Genomic DNA, 14390 nt, shown 5'->3' on the forward strand with positions numbered 1-14390 from the left:
TTGCAGTCAATATTTTCGAAGATATAAGAGGAAAAGTATGAAACGGTCGGTTTAGGGACACAGTAAATGATGTAACGTGGTCATTATGGATTGTATATATAAATGCAATGTTGTAACGTGGTCATTATCGTAACTATATATATATATACACTCTATATAGATGTCCCAATACTCGCGTTTTTCCCTTGGTGGGGTCGTAGCAGGTTGAAAAAGGAACATAATGTTCCTCTTCAACTTTGGGATCTAACCATTATATTTGAAGTTATTAATAAATTTTGTTCGCTAATCAGAGCGTTGGTCTGATTAGCGGGCAAAATTCGCCTATAAAAATTTATATCTGAATTAATTAACCTGATTTCCATAGTCACCCAGTATTAAAGATTGTATTTCATTTAATCGATTAGCAACATCTTTTGTTGTTCACTCCAAATTTGTGTCACTCTTTCATTGTATTATAGTATCTTTTATAATATTTTCATTACTGCAATCGATCCATACCTTAATCGATCTGTTGAGATGCGTTGCCACCACTATTGAACTGAACTCTTTGATAAACCGATATCGAAATTATATTTCCCTTAATTGACTCGTATCTTTAGTTATCTCTGGCCAGCTGTTTCGTTATTGGAATTTTCATTCATTTTAAATAATTCACATAGTCTTACGTGTTCATCGGTGAAATTGTATATACCTTAAGTAGACTTAAACATTTTATTAGATCTAAGTATTTAGCCTTAATCTCGGATGTTGGAATGATGTATCTACCTTACTTAATTCAAATTTCTTGATCGTCCTTTATTGAAATCTTTGCCTACTTCAGTTAACTCGAATTTGTTAATCGCCATAGTGGAGGTGCATTTATCTCGCTTAATTAGATTTTTAGTTCCTCTCTCTTATTGAAATTTGCGTATTCCTTGATTGTTTCGAGTTTAACAACCATTGTATTTAGAATTGCACTCGCCTCATCCAGTTAGATTTCTCACTCCTTTGCCTTTGTCTATGTCACCTTAATAATTTCTCTCAAACATGTGACCATGGCCGTATCGGTCTGTAAATAATATTCGAAATAATTCTTCTCTCTCAGACACGGCTGAATTTTCTTTGACCCCTGCGGTGCCGTCCCTATTCAACCCGTTCCTGCGTGCACCCCAGTCCCTGGCTGAACGATTCAGTTGGTGGCCAAAAAAGGGGAATTTAGTCCAGCAGACCGACTCGCACTCACGTGAGTTCGTCTTGACGCAGCACCTGGATTGTCGGGGGGTGCGCTCTACGGAAGATCATGAAATATTCCTGACAATTGCTCCACGTCCCCAACAGTTTAACATGTATAATTTAAAATATCGAGGTAAGAGTAAGGAAATGCAATGTTCGTGGTAAGAAATGATGAGATGTACCCTAGCTAATTGTAAGAAAAACGACCCGGAGAAATAAATGCGTAATGACAATAGAGGGAAAAAGTCGCCAGGAAGAAGAGTTCAACAATGGCTAAAACGCTGTACAGAAATCCGTAGAGAGCAGTATAAAAAATAACCCAGACAGATAAGAAGTATTCTTGATTCAAGAAAAATATTAAATATAGAAATATAAAAGCCTATAGAGAAGAGAAATGAATTTGTAATGACAACAGAAGGAAAAGGTGTTCAGAAAGAAAAACCACTCAAGAGGGAAATCGTGCTAAACACTCTAAGGAAGTAATCTTAAAGGAGACCTAGATTGATAAGCTCTCCTAATTCAAAAAAGTAATATTAAATATCGAAATAGAGATGCATGTTTTACCAGAAGCCTTCAACTTGTTCAAAATGTGCGGTTTTTGGTGTCCCGTTGAATATGATACTTGGAAAAGGATTCTATACTTCATTTACACGGCAACAATGGCGGTGCTTATCAATTCCTTTGTGATATCTGAAGTTATTGAGATTATCCTTAATCATAATGATGTAGATGAAGTAATAGAGATTACTTATGTGCTCCTCAACAAACTAAGTGCTTTGTGCAAAATTTCCGTGATTTTGGGTCGACGTGGGAAAATTATTTCATTGTTGAAAATGTTGTTGGTGGAACAGTGCAGACCTCGAGACTCAGAGGAATTAAGGATACAAAAGAATTATGACGATACGGCAAGGTTGGTGGTGAAACATTGTTCACTGTTGAAAATGTTCATAAAATTCATAAGCTCTTGGTTAATAAATTTTGAATATGACGAGTTAGAATTTAATACACTGTTAATAAAAATGTCGTAATTTGGGAACATTCTTATTAGGTGTTTTATTTACAGCATTTAATTCATTGGCTCATAAACGTATACTATCAATTTTTTCGCTAAGGTTATTAATTCATCTACATTTTAATTTTGATGTCATTTATGAAATTTACTTAGAAATCCAGGAATTTTCTGGAGATTTTTAACAGTGAATTTATATCGTATAAATTCAGTGCATAAGTGTACTAATGTAATTATATATAATTTACTATAGTTGTTTTAAATTGCAGTATTCTTCTTGACATTGAGAATTAATCAAAAGATGCCGATTTTAATTTCTTTTGTTTTTTAAGGTTCGTCGTTCTATTTTACGGTTCCTTTTGTTTAACCGGCGCATCACTTATGGTGTTGGGACCATTGTTCGAAATTTCCAACAATCGAATTTTGCCATTCAAGGCATGGCTACCATATGATCCACAATCTTCGACGCTATTTGTTATTTCATATGTTCATCAAGGTGTTGCCGTAATTTGTTCGGCACTTATGGGAGTTGCGACGGAAAGCTTTGTTGCTGGATTATTATTGCAAACTTGTGCCCAGCTGGAAATTTTGCAACATCGACTGCAGCGATTGTCAGATTCTTTCGAAGGTCAGAATTCTGGATCGACACCCTTAACGAAGTGCATTTATCATCATATTTATATTTTCAAGTACGAATCATTTCCTTACGCTAAATTAGTTATACAAAAATATCAAGCTTGAAACAACCCATAAATCTGTTGCCAATAAATAAACTTAAAAGCGTTCAAAATATCTGAGTAATGTTTAAAATTACCTCAATATTTAATTGTTATTAAATGATGAGCATTTTAAATTATCATAAATAAAGTTCAGACGCTTTTGGTACACAGAATGCATTTGTTACGAAACTCAACCGAGTTTTCCAATATTACGTCTTAGTCTCGTAGTTGTATCGCATTTTCACCCGTTACATGTTAAAAGTTACCTTAATATGTTGTAACGGGGCGATTCGGAACCGCGTGCGCAATACCGAAATCGACGGCAATCGACTCACGTACGATAAGAAAATAATTAGGCGATGCGAAGAGGCCGAGAAGTAGGGAGAGGCCGCGAGACTCCGGGAGACCCAAATCAATCAAATCAAAATCAAAAAGAAGATTAGATTAAATTCTCGATGGGAACAGTCACCCAAAAGTAGGTAGCATTAAAATAAATTCGAGTCCATAATCGGACAAAAGTTACAAGCGTGAGAAAGTAGAGACAAAACAGGAGTAAGCCGGAATCTAAGAATTATTGATGAATAAAAACTTACAGATAGGCGGAAAATTCTAATTAAATTCCAAAAATACAGCGGTCTCTGCCATTGTGGCAGCCAGCGCATCCCCAATTCTATTCCTTTTGATACTAGGCCCTTGATACGCAATACTGGGACTGTGCTACAGCAGCATCTCCCAAAAACGAATATTAGAATGTGAAAATAAAGAAAAAAGAAAAAGAAACGAACCATACTTTCGATTGATGAAAGTCGATCGAAGCAGGTTCAAACACAAAGAGTACAAAGGACATGTACCAGGTGCATAAGCTTAAATCCGCTGTATTCTCATAAATTGAGTCAGTGAGCATATTAAGTAACTATTGACACGCCATACTTTTGTTTTGTATGAGTTTGACATCTGTCAACAATAATCAGTGCACATCATCAGCAATTTCATACAACAACATACAGTTTTCCTTTGGTAATCATGCCTAGTTTTTTGCTAGAAAAAGTGCATATGCGAGAAGCTCTGCTTTTCTGCTTCCTAGAGATATATTATACGTTTACTAAACGTATTTAATTGGCGCAAATTTTGATGTTTTAGTAACATATTTAATACGTATACGTGTGGGTCGGCATGCATAGAAAGTAAATGCAGAGAATGCAGGTTTATGAGGAAAAAGTGTGCCCGTAGGAAAAAGTGAAGTACGGTCCGCAAAGGGTCGCGAAAAGGAATAAAGACCCTTTCCCTCGCGACAGAGGTGTCGGTCGTCCCCGGCTAATCCGAAACGGGTGCGGGGCCGAGCGCGCGGTACTTCTAGGTGATGTCGCCTTAATGACGGTAGCCTAACAATGCAAGACTACCGTATGTCAAATTAAATGCAAGAGTCGATCGGAAAGAATACGTCGATCAAACGTTTAAGTACGTATAAAGTGCTCATTCGGTGTATGAATCCGAGAACTTAATTAATGAAATCGCGGTCCTAATTATTGACAAATGATCGCTATGTTTCGGTGATGGTCGAATGATTCAACACCAGGCATCCCAGAACACCAAATATCAAAGTCCCTTCGGCCTTCCCTTCCTGAGGGCCTTTACTTTCCTCACGAGAGTGAAGCCGGAAGGCGAGGGCGAAGGGTTTTCCCCGGCTTCTCCGTGGCCTGTCCGCGAAGAAAAATCTCCCGAAAGGTTTCCTCTACTCCAAAAAGGGTTCCGCGGGCCAGGACAAAGGGCCAGCTAGCCCAGATAATTTTGCCACCGAAGTGGCCGCGGAGAGGGGCGAGGTAAAGGCATTTAACCCAGCGACATTAATTTGTCCAAAAGGGACCCGATTTCCGTCCGGTAAGTGAAAGGAAGGGTTAGCCTCGATTATTTAATTAAAACAAACTCCGATTAAAGGGTTAACAACAATAGCGATTTATTTATCCGAGGTACAGATCGAGTAAGAAAGAAGTAAACAAAAATCAATTTACCAAAGGGTCAAATGGCTAATACCCGATATAAATTCGGAATTAGGAACGTGCGACACAGGCGCGCCGACCAGGGATTAGATAGGTAATTGAAAGGTAATATTATAAGGAATAGGGAAAATAAGGATAAGGATAAGGAAAGGGAGAATAAGGATAAGGATAAGGAATAAGAGGAACATGGATTGTAAAAGCAAGGGATCCAAGGGATAAGGAACGCTCGCCACTTAAAACTAAATAGTATTCAGAAGCAATCGCGCCGCCGAGGGTGCGCGAGACAATTATTATACATTTTTGTTGCCTGGAAAGTACAATTAGTTCGCTGGAGATGCAATTATTTAATATTGGGGGAAGTAAAGCGCATTCGGAATGGTATACTGCATCAGGAAGACTGTCGCGGAGCGCGCAAGGAACTTTGATTAAACGGGACGCATCGCGAACTTTAAATTTTGGGAACTAGCGATCTTAAAGGAGGTAGTCCGCGTGAGGGACTTAGAACAAATTCATGAAAGGAAATACCATGCGAACTCTTCGTAGGAACTTTGATAATGAAATGCGTGATTCAGCGGCTTTAATATTAAAATATCAGAGAGACAAGGAATCGAGGAATTTATAATACGAGTTACGCGAACCGAACTTGTTCTAAGTAGATCGCCAAATGGACGGAAAAGTAGCAGTTACGCAAGAAGTTACGTTCGAAAATATTGGCGAGAGGGACGATATTGATATAATACGCGAAACTATCGACCTTCACACCTTCGCAAAGGAAATCGATCGTATAATTGATGCATGTGGGCTACGTAAGGAAAGTGTAGGCTCTATCAGACTTTAAGACACGCGAGGCAATGATTCGACTTAAAGTATTTGACATGGGGACTTCGCACTTTTCAACAATTAAGATTCGACATTGAGGGAAAATTGAATCTCGAATCGATAGCACGATCGAAAGTCGGAATTCGTCACGATTTTTGCCCGTCGAGGAAATATAAGATATTAATAGCGGAATCTCAGGAAAACAGACATTTTGCATCGCGGCACTCACTCCGCGTTACGTAGTGCGGACACAGGCCGCTCGGCCTCGAGGGAGAAGAGAGTGTGTGCACGCAACGATTGACGCGGACGGTCCTCTGGCTGTGTCGCGGCTTCCTCGCTCGTTGGTCCGCGAACTCGAGATTTTCGGGAAATACGGACTGTTCCGAAAAGCTAACTACCATCGAAATTCACTTCTGGGAGGTACTAGGATACGCGGGTCCCTGATTACTCAATTCGGGTGGCAGAAATAAACGCTAACTAAGGGAAAATCTTTATTTTCCAATCAATCCTGAAAATGAAATCTACGCCTCGCCGCGCAGTCGCACGAAACCCAGCCAAATTTTGGAAAAGTTCCCGGTTTCCCCGGGCCCCACAACACCTCTCCCGCTTCCTCCTGCATTTGAAGTCCCGGTGGTCGGCCCTACGGGGTCTTCGACGGGATATAAGAAGTGACCTTGTCTGCTCCATGGGCTTGCTGGCTTCGGCTCGGCATGGCGGTCCTCGGCTGCTTCTGAGAGTTCCTCAACGAGGGTGCAGGTCCCGACGGCGTGGCCGGCGGCTGAGGTAGGCGGTGAAACTCGTTGGTGAACCGCGGACGTGTAATTTTACGAAAATTAATCGGGCGGAGAAGATCGGACGGCGGTCCGCGGCCGCTTTTATAGGGTCCCCCCTACCTGAATTCTGGAAGGTTTCACAGTGTCCCATTGGCCTCATTCGGTTTTCCGTGGCCCAATTAATGGGTTCGGGTCTCGTAGACAAAGGTCCTCGGCCGGCGCGCTCCCGGGATGGAGCGACGCCGGGGGCCGGCACGCGGCCGACTCGCGCCGTGTGCGGTAGATTCCATGCCGATGGTGTTGGGTCCTGGAGTTCTGATCCGAGGTGATTGTTCAGGGTGACCTAGGGCTTGATCGGGGCCGTGGCCTCAGGTGTCCCACCGCTGAGCAGTCGCCCTGGATGACCTCGATGGTCACCGAGGCGCTACTTGACCAACGTCCTCGCGATCCTTTTTGGTCCGGCCGCTGCGCCAATCCAAGACCGCAGACGGGCTCCTCGAGTACGCAAAAACGCCTGCCCCAATGGTGTCGGCGATGTCCGGGATGTCGCAGGTGGGCTCTTGCCCGCCGTTCCGACACCTAACCGGGAAGCCGGTTGTCTACGCGGGCGGACCTTCTCACGCCGTCAGGGCGAACTGAAGTACCGCTCTCGTTGATCAGGCGACCGGCAGCCTCCACGGGTCCAACCTCTGCATGTGCCCTAAGGCCCGGGGGGGGAGGGGGGCAGGTGTTACCCTTGGGTGTCCTCGGGAGATGTCCTGCAGGTATTCCCCTGGAGTATCGCGCTGTCGTCTCTCCTGCCGATGTCTCGCCGGCCCTGGGTATTTGTTTGAGGTCGTCCCGCGGTGGTCGAGCGTGGCGCGTTACGAACCGGCCCGGGGCTCTTATTCGCTAACAAGGAAGGTACCTGAGGTGTTCCCCTCCGATTTTGTTCATTTTTAAATATGTTATAGAGGGCTAAAATCTAAGGGACCCGTGTGTTTTTTTTATCGGTGGATAAACACTTTTAGGGGGTGAAATCAGTCTTCAAAGTTGGCCGTGCAAGGGGGTGAGTTGGCTGTTTCATATAGAAGCACTCGACCGATTTTCATGAAACAACCGTCAAAATGTAGGGAATAAAGAATTATGAAACATGCATTTGGAATTTTTCAAAAAAATGCATTTTTAAGGGGTGAGCCACCCCTTTGAATACTTCCTTTACCCCTTACGCGAGCAGTAATTGCTCTATCCAAATGAAACTTGGTTAATGAAACTTGGCAACTGTAGTTCTTAAAGATGAGAGAGAATGAAATATTACTTACATATAGTGGTTTAAAACTGGGCACTGCATACTGCTCGCTCGCGTGGCGTTACCACTTGTCTGCGAACTAGTTACGAGGACAGCTAACTCTGTTGTCTTATATTCTACGAATCACATTCCTTTGAACCCAAGGGGTAATTTACCCTTCGAATGTATCGGATGGTACCTGATTGTATTCTTTTATTAATTTTCATCGTTAAAGTCCTTTAAGTCCAAGAAAGTCGTACAAAGCTAGTTTTAAAACGAGATTATACATCATTTTATTAAAGGGTTGTTACAACCCTTAAAATTCGTTTTTCGAAAAAAACCAAAATATGCTTTTTTGTATTGTTCTGGTTTATAAATTAACCAAGTTTTATTTGGATAGAGCAATTACTGCTCGCGTAAGGGGTAAAAGAAGTATTCAAATTGTTGGCTCACCTCTTAAAAATGAATTTTTTCGAAAAGTTCCAAATGCATGTTTCATAATTCTTCATTCCCTACATTTTGACGGTTGTTTCATGAAAATCGGTTGAGTGCTTCCATATGAAACAGCCAATCACCCCCTTGCATGATCAACTTTGAAGCCTGATTTCACCCCCTAAAAGTGTTTATCCGCCGATAAAAAAAAAACACGGGTCCCTTAGATGTTAGTCCTCTATAACATATTTAAAAATGAACAAAATCGGAGGGGGACACCTCAGGTACCTTCCTTGCAAGATATTCGGGGACGCTTTCGAAATGCTGAAAGTAATACTACGCAAAGGAAATTGAATTCTTCATTAATAAGTTACTAATGCGGCTTATCGCCGAAGAGACTATTAAAAATGGCAATGAATTCCTTTTCAGGCATCTAATAAGCGGCAAGAACTGAATTAATTGAACTGGGGATACATTAATAGATATTTAAAATTGCCTATTTCAGCGAGAGGAAAAGAAAAAGGTACTCGAGGTGGATTAATTCATCCCAACTTTAATCATCCAGGGGGGTTCTCATCCTAATACCCAAAACGCTATCTCGAATTCGCGTAAGAAAATGAAAAATAAAGTAAATAGCGAGGCAAAATAAAGAAATGAATATATTCCATAACAGCCACTGGCTCTCATCGTTTCCTCTCTCTCAGCCTTCCGTCATCCGAGCCCGGGGTTCTCAAACCGCTTCTCGGCGATATTGTAACTCATTTTGTGACGGCATTTCTCCCCTCGAAATGCAATGTCACAAACGATACAAACTACAGGTAAAAGATGTCTTTTAGCCGTGCAAACTGCAGATAAAAAATGTCTTTTAACCGTGCAAACTACAGATAAAACACGTCTTTTGACGCTAAAAATGAGAGATAACGATACAAATTACAAATAAAAGACGTCTTTTGAAACTAAAAATGAGATATAACGATACAAACTACAGATAAAAGACGTCTTCTAACGCTAAAAATGAGGTATAAATACGGGCTTTAATGTTAAAGAAATTTTAATTGATAAAAATCAAACGAAAAATAGTTATATATATATATATTGTGACGTAGTACATTTTTGCCACCGCCACGGCGACCCCAAATTTCGGCCGACATTTGCTTTTTTCCGTGTTTTCTTTACAGGGTCCAAGGTCCGACGGTTACCGCCCCGGGGGAGAGGGAAAACCAGCCTAATTATTAATTCATTTAATTTGGACATTTTGTTGCAGGATAGTTTTGCGATTCGCGGGAACTCTCCCAATTTTTTTGTAAGGAAATCATCCATTTAATTTTTGAGTTCCCGGGCGTGCTCTCGAGCACTCGCAGGAATGTTCGAAATGAATATTTAGCGAGGTGAGCGAGAGCTCGCCAAATTTCTGTAATGCGTAGCGAGGCTCCGGTCGCCAGGCCGGAATATCAACACCGGCGACCTTTTGGAGGTCACGCGCGCGCTGCCGCTCGTCGCCCCGACCGGGAAGAAAGAAGCCGTCGAGGAAGCCTCGGCGGCTAAGAACTATAGGACCGAGCCCACCGGCCGCGGTGCCACGGCCCGTCCGTCGGATCCATCTAGAGGGCAAGTCGACCCTGTTGAACACTCTGGTGGCCTTGCCTGCGGAGGCGGGCCGTAGACGGGCCGTGGTGGTTCGGGCACCGCCGCCCGCAAGGGTTACAAGAGTACCCGGTCAGGAGCCGGACCAGGAGACACGAGCTCCCAAGACCCTGGCTGCGACCGATGGGGCGAGGCGTGGATGCCACGCTCCAGACAGCGAGTTCAAGACTTCCGGGCCAGGAGCTCGATCACGTTCTCGCTGTAGTACCCGGGGCTTATCCAAGGATCCGTCCCCGCATGAGCCAGGATCCCCCGGAGGGGGAAACATCGGGTGCCCCGAGGACCAGGGCACGCCGGGACCCGACGGGCCATCGTTTGGTGCAGCCGTGACATCACCGGCGGCTCGACGTGCGCCGGGCGCGCACCGCCGTTGCCCAGCAACCACGCACCGAGATCGCGCCGCCCCACCCCCTGCCCTAGGAATCGAGCCGGCGCACGCCGACTCCGCCGAAAATCTGGAACTAAGTAGCATCTCAACCAATCAACGGCACCGATTAGGATTCGGACTGGCCAGCCGAAGCCCTATATAGGACAGCGCACGGAAAGCTCCGATCTTGTCTGCCTGCGACCGTCAGACCGACCGGACCTGCGCTTACATTAGTTTTCTGAAGACCGCGAATTATCTAATTGTCTCCCGTCACCGAAGACCCGAAGGCCTTACCGGTTCAGCGCGGGAAACTCACTCGAGGGGGCGGCGAGCGGCAGCGAATTTTCTTGAGTGAAGTAAGTGCCACGTGCTCGGTCGAGGACCCCCTTTTTTAAGAGAGGTAAGAGTCACCGGTTAAATTCACGAAGTCGTAGGGCTCGGATAGTGTCGCGCCGGTGAGCGGAAGCGTACCGCGTAATCGGTCTTCGTTAGTTTCACACGGGCGATCTTCCGGTTCCCCTGGTGGGGCCTGCGACTATCGGAAATCGGAATTTGAGTTAGCCTCTTGGGAGGCCGCGGGGTTCCTCGAGCGGACACAAAGGCGACTTCTTTTTCTTCGAATCGTGTCCCATAATTTTCTCTGTGTCCCGTAATTTTCTTTATGTCCGATAACCTTTGTGTCGCGTCCTTTTGAGTAGAAGCGCATAGTTCGAGTCTTTTTTCTATTGTCTGGCCGTGAAGTTTAAGTTTCTTTGAAGTTTAACTTTCTTTGTCTGGCGGAAGTTTGTGAACGATTTTGACCTCCGCCGAGACTACTTCTCGAGTATAGTAGATTCCTTTTTCTCACGCCGGTTTGTGAATGGTTTGGGCCCGCCGCGAGAAAAGTGCCCTTTTTGAGATATTTTATCGTGATCGTCTCCCGAAAATCTGTGAATGGTTTTGGTTTTCGGCGAGGGGATCTGGCTATTATGAAAATTTAGAATCTTTTGTCACGGCCAGAAGTCGAGTTTAGGAGTGTCTGTTGTCTTTCCCTCGGGGTCGGAGGTGGAGGAGCCGCGCGGCGATCGCGTGGTCGCCCGCGTCCGCGACCCATTTTGTTTCCCCGGAAAGCCCGATTTTCTTCCGGTTGGAATTGAGATTTTGAATTTATCTTGTAATTAACTTTGCGACTCGTCCGTCGAGTCAGTTCTGTATTTAGAGTCGAGCAATCTAGAAGACGAGAATTGTCGAGATTACATTGTGTAATATTGAGCCCATCTGTCCATGTAAGCGAGCGCATAATAATGTTCTCAGGAATTAATATTCAGTCTTAGCGTTCCGTTTCTTTTAAATTCAAACCAAATTGGTCATTTCGATTTTCTTCGGGACGACCTTCCGTCGAACCCCGCCGTCTTTCATAATTGTCTGATTGTGCGCGATACAAAATTATTCGGTGATTTACTTTGCTAATCCGAATAAATCTGTTAATGTTCTTAATTTCTGTTTTTATTCTTCGAGCTGAATTTTTCTGAATTTCCCCGATTTGAATTGTTTCCCAACTTGTTGAGTTTTTCCCCTTTTCCCCGCATTTTGGTCTTACCCCCGCCCTCTCCGAACCTTGGCGCGTGCGCGCTCTGAACTAGTCGGCCGCGCCGCGACGATCGTCGAGGCGGAGATCGTTCGAGACTAGTCCTTTGGGTTCATTTTGAGATCGTCGAGACTTGTTCGAGAGTTCTGTAATTTTGAGATTGTCGAGAGTTGTTTGTTTTTTTGGCCTCCGGGAGGCCTGGCGTCCAACTTCGTGTCTCATTCCCGAAACCGGGAAATATTTTTGAGTGGCTCTAACGGATCCGCCTAGACGATCGGGCGAAGGTGACGAGCGATCGTCCGGGCGCTGCGGGCCTGGAATCCCCCCAACTTCGTGTCCTTTATCGACACCTCGTTCTTCGTTCTTTGAGTATTCGTCACAATATATATAACTATTTTTAGTATGAAAAAAAAATATATATATCCCATTAAACTAGATTTGCTGACACAATACAGGCGATCTTCAGTCCAGTTGTGTTTGTTCAATTTTGTGCAAGTTCAATGGTTATTGGTATGAGCGTCTACCAACTCACAAAGGAAGAAATTAGTAGATCGGAATTCTCGTCAACTGCCATATACCTGTTTTGCATGATGGTTCAAATTTTACTCTATTGTTGGTTTGGAAACGAGATGACGATTCAGGTAACCTTGAACATCAGAAAATGAAATTTAAATATTATGAATTTTACTTTTTCTTGTTTATTTTTTTCCTCTCAGAGTATTAATGTTGGAGATGCAGCTTATAAAATGGATTGGATGCTTCTCGACAATGCTGCAAGGAAAGACATATTGATGCTCAAAAAACGGTGTATGATCCCTATCAAGTTTGTCAGTGGATCATTGTTTACAGTTTCTATCGAAGCCTTTATTGCTGTAAGTATTAAATTAACTTATATCGGTTATTAAATTAATTTATTGGAGTTCGATATACTGAAACAAATTTTTTATTTCAGATCCTTAAAGTAACTTATTCATCGTACAATTTGCTTCAACAAACAGCTGATAACACTAAACCAAGATTAAACAATTAAATGATATGATCCCTGCAAATGTAATTGGCACATATATATTAAATCGCATTTGTACACTAATCGATATGGACATGACCTGGATTAACTAAACTGTGTCTTAAATCCTTTATATCAATTTGCAAAAACCTGTCACTGTCGAGAAATACACTATTTAACAATTGCTTCAATTCAATACACTATTCAACAATTATTTAGATAATTCCAAAGCTGTCCTGGAAGTTCCAAAAAATTGTGATAATCAAGTTCATTCATTTTCGTTGTATCTGATCAGGGTTGGGTAAGTATAATACTTCATGTAATACACGTGGTTTTCTACGTGTATATTACAACGTAAAATACGTCCCTAGTTTTCTACGCAAGCGCAAAGTACATTTCGCCCTTCTCTTTTCAAGTAGAAAATAAATCCAATTAGAAATTTGATATTACACAGGGTTAAGTCGAACGAATTTGAACACATACGCCAAATTAATTTTTTCTTAACAATTTTTATGTGTTTATATGTGCGCTACAAGACGTTAACCTCAAGAATACTTTGTGACGAACCAAAGGTGACCGACGTGGGTCTACAAGAGGAAGGCGTTAAGACACCGAGAAAAACAAAATTAGTCCTTAAATAATTTCAGCGACTTCTGCATACTCATACGTCTAACTAACCTTGGTTGGCCCCACGTTGGGCGCTATTTGCAACGAATGACATGAACGATAGGATACGGATAGGTTTCGAGCCCGCAACGCCCAGACGGTCGCTCGTTACCTCCACCCAATCATCTAGGCGGAGTCGTTCGAGCCACTCAAAAGTTTTCCCTCAGGAACGAAACACGACTTTGGGCGCCAGGCCTCCACGGAGGCCAAAGAAACAAACTCTCAACTTTCGACAATCTCAAAAATACAACACTCTCACACAAAACTCAAAATTCTAGGCTCGAACGATCTCTCCGCCTTGACGGTCGTCGCGGCGCGGCCGGCTAGCACAGAGCGCACGCGCCAGGTTTGGAAAGGGCGGGGTAAAACCAGACTACGGGATTGAGAAAAACTCAAAGAATGGTAGGAAAGACTCAATTCGGGAAAAATTGGAATAATTCAGCCCAGTAAATCAAAACGGAAATCAAGAAAACTCACAGATTTATTAGAACAATAAAGGAATTAGGAAGATCAGGTATCGAACAATTTAGACCGCGGACAATAGATAATTACAGAAGAAACTGGGTTCGACGGAAGGCCGTCCAAAAGAAAATCAAGTCAGACTCGAAACAATTCAAAAGTACGGCGGTTCGCAATATCACTCGATCTGGCAAACAAAAAGGGATTCACGGCCGGGAAACACAAGGGGCGAGACAATAGAACGAGAAAAGAGTGAGTTGGAAAACTCAACCAAACAGATTCGGCTTTAATAAAAAATAAGGGGTCGCTAAGGTTGAAATTTAAGTCACAACAATAATAATAGGCGCTCACTTGCATGGACAGACGGACTTAAAGTTTCGCGAGTAAATACTACTCTGAATTAATTACACGACATAATCTCGATGATTTTCGAATTCTAAATCCTACAACGGT

The 14390-nt window shown here is 43.0% G+C and overlaps 1 protein-coding gene across 1 annotated transcript; it reads left to right on the plus strand.

Moving 5' to 3' along the window:
• Nucleotides 1-1562: 1562 nt before the first annotated feature.
• LOC105702466 (odorant receptor 46a-like) lies at nt 1563-12934 on the plus strand. The gene is made up of 5 exons (XM_012430053.2): nt 1563-2122; nt 2554-2910; nt 12243-12447; nt 12523-12678; nt 12759-12934. The coding sequence occupies exons 1-5, from the start codon at nt 1764-1766 to the stop codon at nt 12834-12836; spliced, it is 1155 nt and encodes a 384-aa protein (XP_012285476.2). The 5' UTR covers nt 1563-1763; the 3' UTR covers nt 12837-12934.
• Nucleotides 12935-14390: the final 1456 nt, after the last annotated feature.

Source organism: Orussus abietinus, unplaced genomic scaffold (assembly GCF_000612105.2).
Source record: "Orussus abietinus isolate OABI.00-Male unplaced genomic scaffold, Oabi_2.0 scaffold934, whole genome shotgun sequence".
Taxonomy (NCBI): domain Eukaryota; kingdom Metazoa; phylum Arthropoda; class Insecta; order Hymenoptera; family Orussidae; genus Orussus; species Orussus abietinus.